The 22,875-nt window shown below is 44.4% G+C and overlaps 1 protein-coding gene across 8 annotated transcripts in view; it reads left to right on the top strand.

Annotated features, from left to right (window-relative positions):
- The window catches only part of LOC126237173 (uncharacterized), a 753,602-nt gene that overhangs the window by 718,688 nt on the left and 12,039 nt on the right, over positions 1–22,875 (top strand). For all 8 annotated transcript variants that reach the window (XM_049947036.1, XM_049947037.1, XM_049947038.1 and 5 more), the window contains 2 exons: positions 9,431–9,807; positions 13,197–13,358. In XM_049947036.1, coding sequence (XP_049802993.1) covers positions 9,431–9,807; positions 13,197–13,358 — 539 coding nt within the window. The remainder of the gene's footprint in view (positions 1–9,430; positions 9,808–13,196; positions 13,359–22,875) is intronic.

Below are 22,875 nucleotides of genomic sequence, written 5' to 3'. Positions count from 1 at the left end.
AGGGGCTCCATAACCCGCCTAACGTTGGAGCTCCCTATAACTAATAGGCCCACCCTCTGTGACTGTCGGGACCTTGCCAGAGAATCGGCCACTGGCCCAACAGGCGAGGCATCCTGTGGTGGCTCGGAAACGATGTCATCACCACTAGGAAGCAGCCCGTACCTGTTGGAAAGGGGTAAGGCAGCTGCCACGCGGCCAGATCCCACCTTCGCCTTTCGGCCAGGCACGCGCGAGCCCACCACTGTCCGCCATTCACCCTGGAGTGATGGCTGACCGGTAAGATGCTCACTGCCGGAAGACGCAGCGACATCAGGGGTTCCATGTGATTCCAAGGCCACCGAAGTAGGCATAGGTCTCACCACAGTTGCCCCAACGCCACTACGAGCCGACGCCTGCGCCTCGAGCTCGATGAGCCTAACAGACAAAGCCTCCACCTGCCCCCGAAGAGTGGCCAATTCTCCTTGCGTCCGCTCACAACAACCACAGTCCCTACACATGACTATGTTTACCCTACTCTATACGGTGACAAATTCCCAAGATAATCTTCTGATGAGCTACTCTGATAATCAAGAAACGCTCACTGAAATACGAGACGCGAAAACTACGCTAGGTTTTCCCAGAAAAACTATTTAAAAGCTAAGCGCAGCAAATAAGTACAAAATAAATTTCTCTCCTAACGATCAAGAACTGTTAGTTTCTATGCAGAGCAGATAAACACAAATAGAATCCCTTCCTTAGCGGAAGGTCGTAAACAAAATGCAAAATAAACGCTTTATACAAACAGTACTCGCTGCTGCTGGTGCTCTCGCTCTGGCTATCACAAGACAACTGCTGATTCAAGTGACTAGTGGCTAACGGCCGCGAAACAAACAAAAGACGGTTTTAGGGCGCTTTCTGTTCTAAACGATCAAGAAAACACTAAGAAATCTAACACGAAAACTACGTAAAGTTTTGTCAAGAACTGTTAGTTACTATGCAGAGCAGATGAACACTAATAGAATCCCTTCCTTAGTGGAAGGTCGTAAACAAAATGCAAAATAAACGCTTTATACAAACAGTACTCGCTGCTGCTGGTGCTCTCGCTCTGGCTGTCACAAGACACTTCAACTTACGCTAAGGACACCACACAAACACACCCATGCCCGAGGAGGCACTTGGAACTCCGACGGGGGAAGCCACGCGAACCGTGGCAAGGCGCCCCAGACCGCGCGGCTACCCTGCGTGGCTGTCGTCACCTGAAGAAGGTGACTAGATGGACAGTTGTAATATTATTTCAAGACGATTGTATAACCCATTTGCAGACCCGACAATAAATTATTGGTTAATATGTCGGGAAAGTGTAAGTAGTCACATAAAAAAGGCTTGGTTTAAAATAAGAGGTGATCAAAAACTACAGTCCAGAATCAGTATGCAGATCAGGCAAAATAGTCGTGAGAGTTGAGGCAATCATCCCACGACGCAGCGGGTTGGAGATACCCATTGGTGAAATACCGTTGTTAGGCTGCGTGAAGCAGTCCGTAACTGCCTGCTGCACATCGTAGTCCGACAGAAATCGTCGACATCTGAAAGCTTTTTCTTATGTGACCTAAGACGTGATAATCGCATGGGGAATATCAGGACTAAAAGGCGAGTGCTCGATTCTCTTCCACTACCACTCGAGTTGGCGTAACTCCTGCGTTACGGTCCTTGCGATATGGCGACTTGTGGTACCATACAGCAGCACTGCTTCTTCTCGCATCATTAAATAAGGGGGTTTTCGACAGACATGCTGCTTCAAACAAATTCTTTATTCTCCGATCGATGTCTACCGGTGTTTGTCCTTCGACAACCAAGTAAAGAATAACAGGACCTTGGTCGCCATAGTTCGCGTTTCCGCATTTACCGGACGCACGTCGGAAAGACAAAAATGTCACACATGTCGGTGGTGATATACCTGTACCGGAGACGCGTTACATTGCATATACGCTGCACCAACGCCCTCAAAAAATGGCTCTGAGCACTATGGGACTTAACTGCTGAGGCCATCAGTCCCCTAGAACTTAGAACTACTTAAACCTAACTAACCTATGGACATCACACACATCCATGCCCGAGGCAGGATTCGAACCTACGACCGTAGAGGTCGCGCGGTTCCAGACTGAAGCGCCTAGAACCGCTCGGCCACACCGCCCGGCGCACCAATGCCCTCAAACGGAAAAATTTTAATCGTCTCTTATACTTTGAAGCAGACTCCCTTATACTCGTAGATGACTATTTCCTATGGGCTTTTCGGTGGACACATAAATTCTCTCCATCCCTGCACCCCTCTCGCGTCAAATTCGCAATGGCGCCCGGTCACGTTTGCAGGATTTCATTTGGTAAAACTGCACAGACTCATAAAAGAATGGTTAACGGTGTTATGGCACTCTGAAAAGAGTTCGATTTCGCAGAAAGACGGTTTTGTCCATACGTAATTAGTTCGAAACCAGAATCCTTGAAACGTCAAACACGATTTTCCCCACATCGAAATGTTCCTGTCATTTATGATCAGACACAGCAGTGGAAAAAGGTCATTGTCAAAATTGAATTTGTTGAAATAGAGGCTTCAAATCTCTGTGTTAGAAGACAGGGTCAATGTAATAGTTTCACCTATTATTGAAAGCCATATTTTGTGAGTACTTACGTACGTACATAGATATCATAAACAGCTTCAGAAGTGAAGGCGCAAACCAATTAGCCAATAACCTATTTAAAAGTAAACTTTTAAGGATGATTAATAACTTGAGAAAGTGTTGAATTTTAATATAATACTGACGAAATTTATTTTGTTGATTCATACTGTTTGCTATCTTGCATTTGCCTAACATACACGTTTGATTATAGTTAGAATGCCATTTTTAAAATTAAATTACTAGTTTTTGCATGGACAGAAGTATCAACTTTTTTATTTCTTTAAAAAATATATGTGTCCACAGCGGCCGGCCGAAGTGTCCGTGCGGTTCTAGGCGCTACAGTCTGGAGCCGAGCGACCGCTACGGTCGCAGGTTCGAATCCTGCCTTGGGCATGGATGTGTGTGATGTCCTTAGGTTAGTTAGGTGACTGATGACCTCATAAGTTAAGTCGCATAGTGCTCAGAGCCATTTGAACCATTTGTCCACAGCGATGTTAATAGATCTTATTTAACATCTTAATGAATTCAATTCTTTTCATTTTTCATCGTATCAGTTCAATAAACCATAAATTGAATAGTAAAATTTTACATTTTATTTGATAATAAACCTTATATGATGCATTATAAATTTTCAAATTTGTGTTTTTAAACTCAGCGTCTTGTTAATACTACATTTTCTATGGGTCTTGATTTATTGCTGTAAAATTTTATACAGAGTTCATGTGTGTTTTACTATTTTCAAATTGCCTATTGAAACAAATCTCGAGATCCTCAGAGAATGCAACAGTCTTTGCGGAAAACTTGCAGTAAAGGAGAACTACCACATACAAAAGCAGTAACAGAAGGAACGAAAGTTCTGAACTATTAGACAACACTATGCAAAAAAACATTATTTGTAACTCTTAATGAACTACACCAAGAAATTTCCTGAAAGCCTGTATAGCCTGTATTAAACATCCCCTATTATACAAAACACCTGCTGATCAACCCCTTCCCGCCCCCATTTCTCTCTCTCTCTCTCTCTCTCTCCCCACTCTCTCTCTCTCTCACACACACACACAAGTGTGCGTGCGTGCTCACACACATCAAATAAGTTCCACATCAAATAAGTTCTGTCCCAGCAGACTCATCCAAAAACACACAAAAAACTTTCACAATTATCGCCACATACGGTAGAAGCAAAATGCTGAATAAATATATATAAGGTGGGAGAGAAGGGTACAAGATATGGAAAAAAAGGATAAAAAAGGAAAGCACCGCGAAGATGCACATCAGTCTGACTCTCGAAGAAGTATTTTCAAAATTAATAACTCTTCAAGCAAAGCCTTCTGACTACTTTGCAGACAACATGCTGTCAAACCGTAAAAAGCCATAAATGCAAGCTGACCTGCATAATTGTCCCTTCACAATTCGTATAGTTTCAGGTGAGCAATCAAAACGAAAAAAGACGCACGTGTTACTGTTTTTAGGACTACAATAGTAAAAAACCATCCACTTTGTACAATACTTTTGTACAGTAATAAATGTAGATGCACAGAAAATGGTATTTAGGAGTTGCAACATGTTTGGGGAAATAGAAAAGAGAAATACATTGTGTTTTCTGGAGTTTTAGAAATCCCTAGTATAATTCGCAAACACGAAGAAAACGCCAACAGAAGCTTTCAACCAAAGCAAGGTAGTTATCGCAATACCATGTCTAGTATAGATTTTTGATTCGAAAATTGCGAAAAAGAAACTATTTTTAGAGATTAGTCACCCTAGGGATCTACAGACCCTAAATTTAGCCCAAATAGCAAAAGTCATCTGTTACATGCCATTTAGACGAGTGGGTTCAATGAGTAATGCAACAAATGTTTTCCTGAAAACAGGTTACTTTTATTCAGGATTCCAGTATACCATATTATTACCGACTCTTTTGGCTGCCAAACCCAATTTTTCATCATAATCTCCGTTCAGTGCTACTTCTTTAAGCCACCTTTCTGGGAGGGCCTGTATGCTCGCATAGTACTATTCTACTGGTCGACGTCGGAGCCAAAATTTTGCCGTATAAGTAAACTCCCCATGATCCACGTACTGCTTCTCGCGGAGTGCATCCTTCATTAGGCCGAACTGATGGAAGTAGGAAGGTGCGAGATCCGAGCTGTAGTTTGGATGAGGAAGAACAGTCCAATGAAGTTTTGTGAACTCCTTTCGACTGCACAATTTGTGTGACGTCTAGAGTTGTCATGGAGAAGGAGAAGTTCGTTTGGACGTAAACACTGGAGTCGCTCTTCAGTTTCCAACACTGGAGGGGTCAGAGCTGTGTGCGGCCGGCCGGCACGCGCGAGATCGGGCAGATTGTAAGTGGGCTGTTCTGTGTTGGCAGCTCTGTGTAGAGCTTTGCATTGGATCTGACTGCGGTTTCTTTGTAAGAGACTCTGTGGCTGGTTGGACTCGTTGTTGGAAGTTAATCGCCAGTAGTGTTGGGCATTTGGAAGTTAGTCGCCAGCAGTGACGGAAGTACTGTTGAGCAGTTGGAGGTCAACGGCCAGCAGTGGTGGATGTTAGATGTGAGAAGTTAGCATTGATGGAGGGTAGAGGTCTGAAGTGTTAGCGTAGGCTAACGATCTGTACATGTTCGACTTGGAGATTGAATATTATTCGTGATTATATACCTTTGTACTAGATGTCAATGACGATTTATGTTCGTGCCTGAATTGGATGTCACATTATTAAGGTAAAAAATACATAATTTGGTTTGCAACAAAATTTTTCCTTTGCTAACCACATGCCTATTAGTTGTTAGTGGCTTTAGTAGTTAGAATTTTTTATTTCGCTGGCAGTATTGACGCTCGCTGTATTGCAGTAGTTCGTGTAATGAAGACTATTGTGAGGTAAGTGCTTAATAAAATGTATAGATCATTGTTAGGATTTCTCTTCAGTCAGGGCCATTCTTTTGAATTAATTATTTGAAGTCAGGTTACCCTTTTTTCAGCAGTCAGATTGCGTTGACTTGATTAAAAAAAAGTAAAGAGAAAGTAGGCTCAGTACATTCACTTTTACTCAGCTATTTCAGAATCAAATAACGTAGAAGTTTCATTTTCTCAGTCATTCAGCAATTTAAGTATTTTCCTTTATTGTATTTCAATTCCCCATCGGGGTGGGCTGGCACCAGCATATGCGCTGCTCTTCAGCCGAAAGACAGAACAAACAATAGAAGACAGTCAAAAATATACAAAGGAGAGACTATGGTGGACATAGGTATAAAAAAGGGGGAACATAATGGAAGGCAATAGACAAAACAAAAGGCGACTGTAAAATGGAGATAAAATCCATAAAAAAAAGTAGCGCACACAAAAAAACCACACACTGCGACAATTAAAAGAACACAAGGCACAGTACGACCGGAGCATAAAAGTATCGACGGATGGCGTAGCACATAACAAACACTGACAGCGAACCTCAAGGCAGCACACAATTAAAATCACACCTCTTGACGCACAGGAGAAACAGCACTAAACACAATACTGATGTGGCACACTGATGATGATCAAAACGATCTGCCAGGTGCAAGGAGATGAGGGAGACTGGAAGAAGGGAGGGAGGGAGAGAGGGGAGGAGAGGGGGGAGATGGGTGGGGGGCGCGCTGAAGAGGGTCAGGTAGGGAGGGATGTGGGAAGGAAAGAGGCAAGGATTGGGTGCAGAGACTCGGGGGGGGGGGGGGAAGGAGGAAAATCCGCTCTGGGAGAAGGAGGGGAGAGGAAAAAGGGGGCCCTGGGGAGGGGGGGGGGAAACAAGGCCAGGTTATAGTTGGGAGGAAGGGTAGATGTCACGGCGAAGTTCGTCATCCGGGAGGGGGAGGCGCTGGAAATTGACCTGATGGAGGAGATGAAGGGTGTGGAGGTTGAGAGAGGGAGCAATACAGCGATAGAGGCGCAGCAGCAGGTGGGGTGTGGAGAGGAAAGAGGAAACGAGAGGGTGGGGGGGATCAAGCCTGCAGACAATGTAAAGGATGCAGAGATGTTGGAGGAACAGGAGGAAGTGGGGGAAGGGGATCACTTCATACAGGAGCCCTGTGGGGGAAGGAAGGCGGATACGGAAGGCAAGGTGGAGCGCATGGCGTTCAAGGATTTGGAGGGCCTTGTAAAAGCGGGTGGGTGCGGAGATCCAGGCAACGCTGGCATAACAGAGTGTAGGAGGGATGAGGGATTTGTAGGTGTGGAGGATGGTAGAAGGATGCAATCCCCATGTCCGGCCAGACAGGAGTTTCAGAAGTCGGAGGCGGGAATGGGCTTTCTGCTGGACGGTCTGGAGATGAGGGGTCCAGGAGAGGTGTCGGTCAAGGGTGAGGCTATGGTATCTCAGGGTGGGGGTGAGCTGGATGGGACGACCATAAAGGGTGAGGCAGAAATCATGGAGACGAAAGGAGTGGGTGGTGCGGGTTGAGACGGAGGAACCACTGGTTACACCAAGTGGTGAACTGGTTAAGGTGGGTTTGGAGGGTACATTGGGACTGTTGAAGGGTAGGATAGAGAGCCAGGAAGGCAGTGTCATCAGCATACTGGAGAAGGTGGACTGGTGGGGGAGGCTTGGGCAGGAGAGGGGAGAGGACAGAGCCCTGGGGGACGCCAGCAGTGGGATAGAAGATACAGGAGTTGGTGTTGTGGAGGGTGACATAGGAAGGATGGTGCGAGAGGAAGGAGGTGACCAGATGGACAAAATTGATAGGCAGGGCGTAGGTTTGGAGTTTTTGGAGTTTAAAGAGGAAACTGGGATGCCATACACGGTCATAGGCATTTTGGAGGTCAAGGGAAACAAAAATGGCAGAGCAATGCGAGTTGAGCTGGAGGGACAGAATGTTAAGGAGTTGGTCTTCAGCGGAGAAGAAGGGTCGTAAGCCACACTGGATAAAGGGGAGGAGGTGGTGTTGAGTAAAGTGCTGATGGATACGGTGAGAGGGGGTGGATTCGAAGACCTTACTGAAGACAGAGGTGAGGCAGATGGGACGATAGGAAGAGGCGGCAGAAGGGGGCTTGTTGAGTTTGAGGAATAAGAGGATGTGGGAGGACTTCCACAGGTCAGGGTAGAAGCCAGTAGAGAGGATGACGTTATAGAGATGGGCGAGGACAGTCAGGAAGGAAAGGGGCTTTCTCGAAGGTGGCGGTAGGTGACACAGTCGTGACCAGGGGCTGTGTTGCGTTTGGACCGGAGGATAAGTTTAATGTCTTGTGCTGTGATGGGAGTGTTTATGTCGGAGGGGAGGCAACTGCCGCAAGTACTGCAGACTAGGAGCAAGTGGAGCAACCGAGGTATCGGCACGTTCCATAATGGTGGGGAAAAGAGAATAATCAAAGTGGGGATCATCTGGGATGGAGAAGACCTCGGAAAGGTGGGAAGCGAAGTGGTTGGCCTTACTGAGGTTGTCAGGAATGGGGCGATCGTTATGGAGAAGGGGGTAGTGGGGAGTGGAAAGGGAACCAGTAAGGCGATGCAAGGCAGACCAGTACTTGGAGGAGTTGATAGGGAGGGTGGCGTTTAGTCGTATGCAGGTCTGGCGCCAGTCTCGGCGTTTCGCTGCTGTAATAAGGTTCCGTACGTGTCGCTGTATTTGCCGGTGGCGCTGGAGTGTATCCCTGTCACGAGTGCACAGGAAGGAGCGATAGAGGTGGCGGGATTCACGGAGGAGGAGGACAGCCCGTCGAGGGAGAGTAGGACAGTGGGGGTGGATGGTTTTAGTAGGAACATGGGCCTCCACGGCGTCAGTAATTACCTTCTGAAGGAAGGACGAGGCGTGGATGATGTCGTCAGGATGGCGATAGGTAAGAGGGTGGCTTTCCAGCTGGGTGGAGATCGAATCCTGGTAGGCATCCCAGTTGGCACGGTGGTAGTCATGGACAGTCTTAGGAGGGGGTGCAGGGTGCGGAGCTGTAGGGGGGCTGTGAGCAGACGTTATGGTGAGAAGGACGGGGAGGTGATCGCTACCTGTGGGGTCAAGGACGGCGACGGCGACGGCGATACGCCCAAGGAGGTTGGCGGAGGCAGTGACAACACCTGAGGTGGTGGCACTTTCGGGTCGAGTGTGCTGGGGAAGGGGAACAAGGTCACCCTGGATTGTGGAGAGGAACTGATGCCACCGCCGAAGGGCGGCAGGAGTGCAATCACATAGGTGGAGAAGGTGTGGTCAATGTGCGAGATGAAGTCATAAGGAAGAGGAGCAGTGGAGTGGACATAGATGGTGGCACAGGTAATGGTGAGGGAGGGGAAGAAGACGCTGAGGATAAGATGTTCAGTCAATTTAAGTACGGACACACACATTTAAATGAAGAAGTTTCAAGGTCTGCATGACGTTGTAGCGATGATGACAGACTCCTCGCCCGGCGACTCACAGCACTTTTGTTCATTGACAACTCTCCGTAGACATTCTGAATATTTGCAGTGCTCTGGTTTTCCACCAAAGCAAACTCAATGACAATTCTGTGTTCTGAACGCACCTCCATTACAGACGTCATTTTGAAGGTTACGTGGCGCCGCCACCTATGGGAACTTCTTGTAACTATAGGGGCTGAAGCGGGAATATTCCAGGATGTCCCACAAGAAATCCCACTTTTTTTCAACCGAAACTGACAGGGAAAGAAATGTATTGCATTACTTATTGAACAATCTTCGTAGATATTAACTACGGCCCTTGGGCTGCGGGAGGTGGTGGGAATGACGAAGATTTTCTTTGATGTAGCTTTGATATCACTGCACAAGTTTTGCCGGCACTGCTTTGCATTTACGAGTGTTGGGCGTGCGCGCAGATAGTGGTGGTGATGAGCGACCACGGCATTCGGTGGGGCGCGATCCGTGAGACGTACCAGGGCCGCCTGGAGGAGCGCCTGCCGATGCTGTCGGTGCTGCTGCCGGCGGGCTTCCAGCAGCGCTACCCGGCGGCGGCGGCCAACCTGCGGCGCAACGCGCGCCGCCTCAGCACGCCCTTCGACCTGCACCGCACGCTGCTCGACGTGGCGCACGCGCCGCGCGGGCTCGACGCAGACTCCCTGCGCGTGCGCAGCCGCGCCGCCGCCGAAGCGGCCGCCTCCGCCGACTCCTCGCAGCAGGCGGCGCGAGGACTCAGCCTCTTCACGGAGCTACCCGCCGCCAGGACCTGCGCCTCCGCCGGCGTCGAGCCACACTGGTGAGCTTCGTCTCACTGGCTGCTAACCATCCAATCCGTGTTTACTTCCGCTCTACTCACATACTGAACCCTCCTAGTGCCACTTGGGATACACCGGTTCCCGTGAGATTACCGAAGTTAAGCGCTGTCGGGCGTGGTCGGCACTTGGATGGGTGACCATCCAGGCCGCCATGCGCTGTTACCATTTTTCGGCGTGCACTCAGCCTCGTGAAGCCAATTGAGGAGCTACTCGACCGAATAGTAGCGGCTTCGGTCAAGAATACCACCATAACAGCCGGAGAGCAGTGTGCTCACCCCACGCCCCTCCTATCCGCATCCTCCTCTGAGGATGACACGGCGGTCGGATGGTCCCGATGGGCCACTTGTCGCCTGTAGACGGAGTGTTTTTTTTTTCTTCAGTGCCAGTTGGGTCAGTATGACCCCATAACCACACTGGAATTATACGAGGGTAATCCCAAAAGTTAGGTCTCCTATTTTTTTGTAAGTACAAAACTCTGTTTGTGTGCAGTTGGTCACACTGTTACGAAGAGTGCTTCACTCGCTGTGTGTAAACATGCGCACGCCGCGCTGAGAAAATCAGTCTTGGCTTGGCAGCTGTTGAGAGTGGAGCTCCCGTAGGATGTTACCGCCAAGTCCGAACTGCGGGCAGTTATTTGGTTTTTGAACGAACCAAGGGCACTGCGCCGATTGAAATCCATCGCCAATTTACGGAAGTGTATGGTGAGTCGGGCATGAAAGTCAAAAATGTTCGTAAGTGGTGTAGAGAGTTTGCAGATTGTCGGACCGAAATTTATGACGAACAAAGGAGCGGGAGACCGTCAATTTCTGAGCAGACAGTGTTGAAGGTTGAGCAAAGCATGCGTGGAGATCGACGGATCAAATGGTTCAAATGGCTCTGAGCACTATGGGACTTAATTTCTGAGGTCATCACTCCCCTAGAACTCAGAACTACTTAAACCTAACTAACCTAAGGACATCACACACATCCATGCTCGAGGTAGGATTCGAACCTGCGACCGTAGCGGTCGCGCGGTTCCAGACTGTAGCACCTAGAACCGCTTGGCCACAACGGCCGGCTCGGCGGGTCACCCTGGATGATCTCTGCACGTTGGTTCCTGAGGTTTCCCGAAGCACTATTCACAGAATTTTAACGGAAACATTGAACTACCGGAAGGTGTGCGCAAGATGGGTGCCACGCATGCTGACTGAGGACCACCTTGCAGCCGAACAGGGACAACTTTCTGGACTCAATTGTCACGGGTGACGAAACCTGGGCACACCACTTTACACCTGAGACCAAGCAACAATCACGCCAGTGGCGGCATTCTTCTTCGCCAAAGCCGCGGAAATTAAAAAAAAAAACACAGTCTGCCGGTAAAATCATGACAACCGTTTTTTGGGATCGCAAAGGGGTATTTTTGGTCCACTTTATGCCCACTGGGATCACAATTAACGCTCACAGTTACTGTGAGACTCTGAAAAATCTCAAACGGTCTATTCAGAACCGGAGAAGAGGAATATCGAGCAAGGGTGTACACATTCTCCATGACAACGCTCACCCACACATCGCTCGGCAAACCGTTGCTCTCCTGCAACAGTTTCAGTGGAACACAATCACCCACCCACCCTATAGTCCTGTCTTGGCGCCCAGTGACTATCACATGTTCCCTAGGTTAAAAGGACATTAGGCGAGAAAGTATATTGAAAAATCATATTTCTATTGTTTTCAAAGGTATTTTCTTCTTAAATATAAAACTTTCTCTCTCTAAATAATTGTATCGAACGATATTGTGTTCAGTTTTATTTTTACAAAACATGAGAATTTATGTACGGTTTTTTGCACTGAGTAGTATTGGGGCAATACGACTGATGGACGTGGGATAAACACTTTTTTTACCTCTGTTTTGCACAAAAACAGCACAGAATCCGCCATGTTGTCGACTGACGTCTTTATTTACGTCGGGAAAATACCTCTGTGGTCAACACTTACATTTTGTTTACAGGTCCTGCTATGGTCAAAGTTATATTATGCTTACTGTTTCTGTGTGTCTTAAAATATCTGAAATTTTTTAATGTCAGAGTGCTGATAATTCTACGTGGTTATTAAAAAAGTGTATTGGTGAGTGCTTAGGTTATATGGTATTTTATAATAAATAAAAATAATGTAGTACATTTTATGTAGAAGAATTAACATTACTTTCTTTTCTTATTCCTTTTCTTTCTCTTTCACAGTTGTAATCGACATTTATAAACAATAAAGACAGGACAACAGATTAACACTATGCAGAACTATTTTATGCACTGGATTGGCTCACATCAGATTTTTTTTTGTTTTTTTTTTCATGGTTGTGCTTTGTGTGCGGTTATATGACTAAATTCTTGAGATCATTAGACACATTATGTTGGTAGCTATGTTTAGTCATTTTTGTAAGAAATGCTCATAATAAGCTTGCATAACCACACTCTAATCACAGCCATGAGATGGGCTCACACTGAGTTATGAGAAAACATTAACCAGTGTGAATCCATCTGGCACATTAAACGGTTCTACTTCACGTAAACTTGTTGTTCTGTCTTTGTTGTTTATAAATATCTTTCCAACTATGAGAGGAAAAAGGAAAGAAAATAGTAATATTAATTCCTCTATACAAAATGTACTACATTATTTTCATTTGTTATATTACACCATATAACATAAACAATCACTAACCCACTTATTTAGCAACCATTAACGTATTCAGCACATTCATGTCAAACAGTTTTACTTATTTTTAGTCGTACAGAAACTGTAAGCAAAATACAACTTCAACCATAACATAACCCGTAAGCAAACTGTAATCTTTGACCATAGATGTATTTTAGGATGTAAACAAAGAAGGCAGTCGGCAACATGGCGGATACTGGTGAGTTTTGTGCAAAACAGAAGCAAAGAAAAACCTTTCTGCCACATCCATAAGGGCGGAAATCGGCATAACAACAAGCGGGGTAGAAAGTAAATACACGTAAACAGCAGTACATCGTAAACATGCAACTCACGAATTTTAGTAATTTAACTAAATTATTGTTTTGCACAGGGCGACTGCAGTATTAAATTTGCTGTCTACGTTGTGAGTATGTACTGAATAAACTTCGAATATGTATTATGTTGACTGAAGATGAGTGAAAGCCCGAAACGCCTATTAGCTTAAATGCAAATACATAAAAAATGGCTGGTTGCTGTATTTATTAAAATAATATAAACCATATGCACGGAGCTCAGAAGGCAGTAAAATGGATACATTATCGATATATTTTCCACGTCCCTAAAAACAAGCCGTGAAAACAAAAACAGTCATATCACCACAATTTTTAGTATAGGCGTCGCCAGCAAATACGGTGGTTGTGTGCAGGTGCACGTGCCAGGAGAGTCGCCCGGTATCCACAGACAGCCAGGAGGCGGTGCGCGCAGCGACCTTCGTGGTGACGCAGCTGAACTTGCTCCTGGGCTCGCACCGCGAGTGCGCCCGGCTGACGCTCGCCGAAGTCCGCGACGCACGGCTGCTGGTGGCCAGGTAGGTAAGAGCCCTGTGTGCGACAGAGCGCGAATACACTTCGCGAAGCTTGACGGAAGTAACCGAATATGATCGATGTTGACTCTCCTAGTGACTCACGAGGAGAACACGGAAGTGCCATAACCCGACTTCCTAGAAATTCTGATAGTGGAACAGGAGCCAAAATAACACGCCTGTCGGCTTATCAGTAGATATTCGACCAAATGGTTCAAATGGCTGTGAGCACTATGGGACTTAACTGCTGAGGTCATCAGTCCCCTAGAACTTAGAACTACTTAAACCTAACTAACCTAAAGACATCACCTACATCCATGGCCGAGGCAGGATTCGAACCTGCGACCGTAGCGGTCGCGCGGTTCCAGAGTGTAGCGCCTAGAACCGCTCGGCCACCCCGGCCGGCGGTATTCTACCATTTCTGAGAAAATGACTGTCAAAGTTTTCGACGTAGTTTAGATGCCTTTTAGTGTGAGAGAACCTCGCCGCAACTAGTGGCACAATGGCTAGTGTCACAGCTAGTTTTGTGTCCCAAGTCCGAAACACGATAATTGTTTTTATTTATTTTATTTTATTTCTTTCCTTTATCTATCCACGTCCGTAGAAGGTTACTATACAAATGTTTCTTTTCAAGTTAAGGATACAAGGGCGTTATCTTAATTGTAAAATTATAGCTAGGTTGGACAATACGTGTCATCTATTCATTATATATGTGTATGGTATTTTCAGGGATCACAATCTTTTTAAATTCTCATATTCTTATATTTTGTTCTTATATCAATTCTTAATTCTTATAATTTATTCTTATTTTACTCTTATGTTTATTCTTCAGGAAAATTTGTTGTTTTCCCTTGGATTATAACAATCACAGAAACATTCGAAACATAGAAATTCCGTACACCACGAGCATTTTGCAAAGACAGATTTGCCACAGCGACATTTCTTCGTATGAATCTCACTCTGGAAAGAAACGTCGTTAACATTAGTTAGTGGTGTTACGTCGTGGCGAAACTGTGAGTTCATGTTTCCTTAGCCACATGATACACTCCCTAACACGTTTTCCTTTAGTCAGAGAGTACTCACTCCCACGACGACGAATGAGGAAACGGCCGACAACGTGCTCCCACATCAAGTGCAAACTGATGGCGGGGAACGAACATCGCTCACGCGTGTTTACCAGTGCTCTAGTGGCTACATCTGCTAAGGAGTGATTTCTGAGCAGAATCAGCTCAACAGCTCATGCGCCCAAGTCAATCACAAGAGTAATTTACAGATGAATGGGTCTGCTAGATGACAATTACTTCGGCTTTAGGAAAGATGAAGGCACCAATGAGGCTTCGTAAAGGAGGCTAGGTGTATGATAAATCTAAATATTTTCACAGAATTTGTCGACCTAGGAAATGTGTCTGACAATGAAACATGGAATTAAAGGTTTGAGATTTTCAGAAAAATTGGTGCACGCTGTAATGAAAGACAGATAATATTCAGTACGCACTAGATACGAGGGGGAACAATAAGAGTGGAAGATCAAGAAAGAAGTGTTCACAATAAAAGAGACATAACGCAAGGACACAGTCTTTCTCCCCTACTGTTCAACCTATGCTTCGAATAACCAATGGTGGAAGCAGAGGATAGGATAGTTTGGTTATAATTCAGAGTTAAAGGACATTAATTATAAGATTTGCTGATGGCATTGCTGCCTTCACTGAAAGTATGGGACAATTATAGGGCCTGTTAAATGGAATAATCATTCTACACAGTACAGAGTACGGGGTGCAAAGAACTCTGGACTGTGAAGAAACTGGAAAAGAAGAGAATCGCAGTGTTTGTGATTATTGTTACTGTACGATGGTGAAAAATGAGTAGCCTGTTAAAAAATGCAGTTAACACAGGAATAAAAATTAATATACTTAGCTTTACAGGTGATGTAGAATTAATCTCTGAAAATATAGATGACCTGCCAAGAAAGGATTTTTTTTAAAAAAAGGGGTCTAGAGGTAAATGACGATGAATTAAATTCATGAGATCAGAAAGAAATTACAGGACTAATATAAAGGGGAAATCTTCAGATTGATAATCATGTTTGAAAAAGTAGATGGGTTTAACTGTCTGTAGAATATAGCAAACAACATAGAAATTAGAAACAGAAGCGAGGATCAAAGCGACATCCAGAGCCTCTTCACTCAACTAGTTACTGTCATCCATTTTTTTTCGAGGAAGGATAATAAGGATATACTAACTATAATAAGAGCTGTATTACTATATCGGGTAGAAATTAGGATAAAAGAGAAGTACGGTATACAGGAGAATGATAAAGGTCTTTGGAAATAAAATCCTGTGAAAGAATTTTGGACCAGTTTCTGAGGGAAGAGAATGGCGTAGAAGGAAAATTAGGGAGCTTAGGAAAATGTCTTATGAATAAGACAAGGAGGTTGAGATGTGGCGGCCATGTCTGTAGAAGAGAAGAGGATGCTAGATTGAGAGAAGTACGAGAGCATAAGCCGATGGACGAAGATCTTGTGGGAGACTGAAAATAAGGTGCAGAGACCAGGTGGCCGAGAATCTTCAGACGCTTGGAGCAAGGGAAAAAGATGACAAGGACCAGACAACAGGGAAAACATTCATGATTGAAGTGGGAACTGTAGAGGGTAAAAATCGTAGGGGAAGACTGATGAAAAAGAAGCTGCAGTTCGTCAGGAATAGAAATCTCAAACAAACATGTTTCATGGCTTTTTACGAGTAATTATGACGTCTTGAATTTTGACGTTCGAGTAGATGTGGCCTAAAGATAACTTCTGCATCGTCTTCTGCAATCACAGAGCGAATAATGCTCAGTTTCGAAACTGAATGTCACTTGATTGAATGGTTCAAATGGCTCTGAGCACTATGGGACTCAACTGCTGAGGTCATTAGTCCCCTAGAACTTAGAACTAGTTAAACCTAACTAACCTAAGGACATTACAAACATCCATGCCCGAGGCAGGATTCGAACCTGCGACCGTAGCGTCACTTGATTGATTCTACACATATTTCTCTAAACTTACTTTGCGAATTGTTTTCGTTTCAGAACGCAACTGAATCACTCGTCAAAGTTGTATAAGAAACGTGCCCTAAAACAAGGTCCCTTTTCTCAGAGGTTCTGTATTATCACTATATTGGAGGAAATCTTGGTTTCAGAGTTAGTTTATCTTCCATTGGCCAATTACTCTCTGCGCTATAAGCAGTCCTCAAATGGTCCGTGAATTTTAACGTCAACGAGCTACATGGCAATGTTTTGATGTCTGGGTGTACATAAAGAGCATCATGGATGCGTGGACAGAGGATGGCACTATGGGACTTAACTTCTGAGGTCATCAGTCCCCTAGAACTTAGAACTACTTAAACCTAACTAACCTAAGGACATCACACACATCCATGCCCGAGGCAGGATTCGAACCTGCGACCGTAGCGGCCGCGCGGCTCCAGACTGTAGCGCCTAGAACCGCTCGGCTACCTAGGCCGGCGACAGAGGATGTCTTGTGTGCATTGACAGATACAATTAAAGAAAGATAGTGCCTGTACAACGCCGAAAGTACAAATTACTATAACGAACATTATTACGCAGATGCGCTCTGTCATCAGTCTTCGAATTAAAGGGGGGCGGGGGGGGGAGGAGGATGAGGGGATTTCCCCCTCTCATTAAATAGTTCCCCGGCCTCTCAAAGAAGAATTTCTTCCCTGCCAGGGAAGTATTTTTTTCTTTTTACTGTATGTATTACTACTGTTCTTTGAAAATAGAAGACGCAGAATACGTTCGACGGGGGTTGTACGCGGTACGAGAGCGAGATGTAAGCGAAAGAATCCATATTGCTAATACCAAGTAAGCTAAACCGTAAACAATTCTCAGGTTCATTAAATGGCTTGGTATTTAGGGTCACATTTCCAGCAGTTCTGCGCCAGCCATTACGACTGTACCTTGCATTTCAATTTCTTGAAAGAGTTAGTGTTCTATTCCTGGTCAGCGTGGTTCAATTTGTGACGATAAAGCGTAAAGTTACGGAAAGTAATGACAGTGATTTATTCCAGTTCGAATCTCAGGCTTCAACTTCAAGGAATATTAATACTACAGCTTCTTAGTAAAAAACTGCAACATTGGAACTGATATCTGTAACTGAAAATAACAAGTGTATTACACTAATCGGGGGATGTGTCGACAAAACCGGATTTCAAAAACGGAAAGGAAATCGCCTCTGGCTTTTATCAAACAGTTCCAGGAAATACAAAATCACGGTGCTCTTAAAGACAGTAAAACGCACATTGAGCTAACTTTTACTAAAGGATCCAATGCAAACAACAGCAAAAAGCTAAATGATAAAATTAGTGAGCATGGTAGGAGCAAATTTCACTTAAAGAGCGAATCTATTTTGAATGATAGGAAAAAGGAAGTAATCGAAAACTCTTTCTCTGAAGGTTGCAGAAAGTGGGAAGAAAAGAATGTAGAGACATTACAAGCGACCGCGTGCGGTTTTAGAACAGCGTATCTCATATGTATAGAATACGACCCGTTCTTACTTTTTAAAACTCACGTGTTTTGGAGGCACTGAATTGTTTCGATATAGGGGACATAATAACTCTCCCTTTCAGTCCGAGAGGAAGAATAAAATGGGCCAAAGGACAAATATTGGTAGTTATTGTGATTTTGAGACTGAAATGTGTCGAACCGTTGTCTGCTGCCTGAATAATTCGCTACCGCGTGAATAATAATTATTGCAGGCGTGTCAAATTGATCGCGCCAAGTTATCGGACTTTGTAGAGAATTAATAGCTGCAGGCTCTGAAAAAGTTTGTTACCGTCAGTATAGATCTGCATGATATGTAAAAAACGGCTGCTAATTGTTCGTCGGCAAACTGTTTTTCCGGAAAACATTACAAGTACTTACAAAAACTCAACGCCTGTTCTGTTAACTGGGAAAATAATGATTATTATTATATAAAATAAACACAAATTTTCATGTTGACACATTATTAACGAGAATTACTATTGCTTACATATTGAATGGCCAAGGCAGGAGAGAGAGAAGTGTCTGTCTGTAAAGAACGAGGGAGTGTGTGTCTCTTAAAAACAAGTGATGAACAACTTACAAAAATTCTGAGCATTTGGTTCATTTTCATTGCAATCACTGATATGCACTAAGTCTGCCTTCTCTGCCCATGAAAAGTCATTAGAGTACACAAGCTGCTGAAGTCGAATATTCAGCTACTAAAACATTCAAGGATCATTCGAACCTTCAGACAGAGTGATTGAATTGTTCACAAATTTCAAGTACCAGCTTCTTCAAGGATTAATGGACAGCACAACTGCAAGGTTTTTCGTTGGTAGTGATAATTTATTCTTGAAACAGTGTGACATTTTAAATAAAATGTGGTGGCCACAGGAAGAAAATAAGTTGATGTTATTTGGTGATGCCAAAATCGACTCCTACCTGTAAAACCATGGAATTACACAGTTCTGTTGTTGTAAAATTAATTAAGGAAATGTGCCTGTTCAAGCAAGTGGAAAAGGAAAATTTAATTCGTAAAAATTTATGGGATCTGATGCAAAGGATACAAATAAAACCAGTATTTTCCGCAGAGTGTGAAAGGGGGTTTAGTATAGTGAGTAATACTTACTAAGCTGCAGAGTGGAGTGTAAACAAAAACACTGGCTTCTGTTATGTTTGTGATTATTAATGAATCGTGTTTAAACGGTTTCCCTACTGAAAGGCTTGCAGCAAAGTGGATAAGAGCTGTACACCACTCCGCAATAGATGCCTTGTGAGGGAGAGAGTCTACAGAAATATCGTTACATCAAAGCAAAATGTTTACGTAAATTAAGTGAGTGGATTGTTCTTAATATTTCCATCTAATAGAATGATCACTTCTTCAGCGTTCCTATATATCCATCTCAATGGTACTACTATTATGTTGTATGTAAATAACACACCAGTACTGCTACTAGTACTGGCGTTACTATTGTTATCGCTATAAGTATAACACAAATATTGATTCTTAAGCTTACCCCTGTAATGAACCAATCTTATATGTTCCTCAATGAATATATTGTACTACTTCTTCGTAATAACATTGCTACGCAATGTTCTCATGTTGTAGGTTACATTACATTAAATTCAAAACAAGTACTTACCTTTACAAGATAGCTTCAGCGTCTAGCGATCTACTACTACTGCGCAGTATTCTATGTAATGAAATCCTGGATGTTACTATTTACTTCGTCTGAAGAATTAACAATTTCAGTTCACAATCGGTGTTTGTTTGGCACTTCACACCATTACTAAAAACAAATTTTTAAATAAACAATGTAGAAAATATATCATTTTCACATTGTGTTTAAAGAACTTAATGAAAAACTGAGTGATAGCAACCCGAGAGTAATTCGGACTAATCTCATGAAGTCCAGTACCAAACTCTGACGCACTTTGCCCCAAAAAATTGTATACACGAGTGTATATATATTATGAACATATGTTTCAGAACCTTCAAGAACAGGTAGTAAATCTAAGTAGCATGAATACAGTTTTGGTTATTGAAACTGTTTCCAGCTTTATTATATACTACTTTCTGAAAATAAATATTTAAGTGAAAATTTACAGGCCTATAATTAATAATGAAGGTTGCAAATTTTGAATGTTTAAAAAATGGAAACTTCCTGTTATTTTTATAAAATAGATTCCATTATCGATAGTAAACTTAACAAAATCATAAATGGAGACAGATATTCTGTTTGCATACAACACTGAAGAATGAAAATTATTGCATCTAATGTAGACTTCTTCTCAGATCATATACTTTTAATATACTGAGTGCTAATTTTCTTGGTGTAAGATTGATACCAGATAACATATCGATATATAAAACACAAAAATATATTTACGGGAAAATTGTGTCTGACAATATCAGGCATCAGCAAACAAAGCGGCCGCCCCTTCAGAACAGAGGGGTGAACTCTCCCAGTGCTAAGAACGGCAATGAGTTTCTGCACGGGTCACAACGTATTTTGCACAAGCGCTAGCAGATACTTGCAACTAGAGCGCCGTACGGTAGCATGTGATCATGTCGTGGTAGAAGTACCGTATGAAGAAGCCGGGTCACTTCTCCGCATTCAACAGTACGGTAAAGACGTCATCAGCACTGTACGTTGAATGCCACGTCCTGTGTGAAGGTGGCTTTACGCGTACGAGTCTGCCTTCCACGTTTAGGAGTGTCTTGTGACATGAAATTCCATATCATGATGTCACAGAACTTGTCCAGCTCGCTCCACGTACACATGCGAGGACGACCTGAAGCCGCCGGCAGACTGGACGAGCTAGCCAACGTTGACGTGACTTCACTTCCTGCTGTTTCACGCTGAGGAGGCATTTCGTCACGTGAAATACAAAATACGTTCTACGATATTTCGGCAACGTACCACGTAAACCAGTAGGAAGCAAGAACGTTTCCTACGTCACAGGCAGAAAGCAATATGCTGACGAGGGGACCGTACATACTTGCACTCACCGATTTGATTCATATTGATGAGGTATGTAGAGCATGGCTAGGACTTCAAAATAGACACATTAAAAAAAGTTTTGCATCACCTCGGTTCCGAGAGTTCCGGAATCTGTACAGAAAACTGGAATAGAGATCAACATAAACATCATGTCCGCCTTTTTTTATTACGTATGAAAATCACACATAGAATTTTGTACCACCATACAGCGAGACCTTCAGAAGTGGTGGTCCAGATTGCTGTACACACCGGTACCTCTAATACCTAGCAGCACGTCCTCTTGCATTGATGCATGCTTGTATTCGTCGTGGCATACTATCCACAAGTTCATCAAGGCACTGTTGTCCACATTGTCCCACTCCTCAACGGCGATTCGGCGTAGATCCGTCAGGAGTGGTTGGTGGGCCACGTCGTCCATAAACAGTCCTTTTCAATCTATCCCAGGCATGTCCGATAGGGTTCTTGTATGGAGAACATGCTGGCCACTCTAATCGAGCGATGTCGTGATCCTGAAGGATAACTCACAAGATGTGCACGATGGGGCAGCGAATTGTCGTCCATGAAGACGAATGCCTCGCCAATATGCTGCCGATATGGTTGCACTATCGGTCGGAGGATGGCCTTCACGTATCGTACAGCCGTTACGGCGCCTTCCATGACCACCAGCGGCGTATGTCGGCCCCACAAATTGCCACCCCAAAACAGCATTTTGCTGCACTCGCTGGACAGTGTGTTTAAGGCGTTGAGCCTGACCGGGTTGCCTCCAAACACCCCTCCGACGATTGTGTGGTTGAAGGCATATGCGACACTGATCGGTGAAGAGAACGTGATGCCAATCCTGAGCGGTCCATTCGACATGTTCTTGGGCCCATCTGTACCGCGCTGCATGGTGTCGTGGTTGCAAAGATAGACCTCGCCATGAACGTCGGGAGTGAAATTGTGCATCATGCAGCGTATTGCGCACAGTTTGAGTCGTAACACGACGTCCTGTTGCTGCACGAAAAGCATTATTCAACATGGTGGCGCTACTGTCAGGGGTTCTCCGAGCCACAATCCGTAGGTAGCGGTCATCCATTGCAGTAGTAGCCCTTGGGCGGCCTGAGCGAGTTTGGTAAAAAAATTGTGGTAAGGTCTTATGGGACCAAACTGCTAAGGTCATGGGTCCCTAAGCCTACATACTACTTAATCTAACTTAAACTAACTTACGCTATGGACAACACACACACCCATGCCCGAGAGAGGACTCGAACCTCCAACGGGGGGAGCCACACGGACCGTGACAAGGAGCCTCAGACCGCGCGGCAGCGTGGCATGTCATCGACAACTCCTGTCTCTCTGTATCTCCTGCGTTTCCGAACAACATCGCTTTGGTTCATTCCGAGGCTCCTGGACAATTCCCTTGTTGAGAGCCCTTCCTGGCACAAAGTAACAATGCGGACGCTATCGAACCGCGGTATGGAGCGTCTTGTCATGGTAGAACTACAGACAACACGAGGCGTGTACCTCCTTCCGGGTGGAATGACTGGAACTGATCGGCTGTCGGACCCCTTCCGTCTAATTGGCGCTGCTCATGCATGGTTGTTTACATCTTTGGGAGGTTTAGTGACATATCTGAACAGTCAAAGGGACTGTGTCTGTGATACAATATCCACAGTCAATGTCTGTCTTCAGGAGTACTGGGAACCGGGGTGATGCAAAACTTTTTTTGGTGTGTGTATGTAAAACGGAGGGTGAAACTCTCAACCATTTTGCAGAGAATCGAGTTTGGAAGTTTTAGGCAGAGATATACGCTAATTGGAGATCGCCGGCAGCCGAGGAGTCCACAGGCGACCGAGTAAGCGCTTAGTTCCATAAGATACAGAACTGTGGATTGAATCTCGCTCTTGCTTATTATCTTCAACTTGAAAATTCGTGTTTTTCTTGAACGGTTTGGGAGTAGATTCTCATTATAACCGCATTCCTGCAGGTACATTGCATCAAACCATGAGCCAATTTTCCC

This window comes from Schistocerca nitens, chromosome 2, assembly GCF_023898315.1.
Source record: "Schistocerca nitens isolate TAMUIC-IGC-003100 chromosome 2, iqSchNite1.1, whole genome shotgun sequence".
Lineage (NCBI taxonomy): Eukaryota > Metazoa > Arthropoda > Insecta > Orthoptera > Acrididae > Schistocerca > Schistocerca nitens.
Note: the sequence above shows the minus strand (reverse complement) of the source record. Positions and strands in the feature narration are given on the sequence as shown.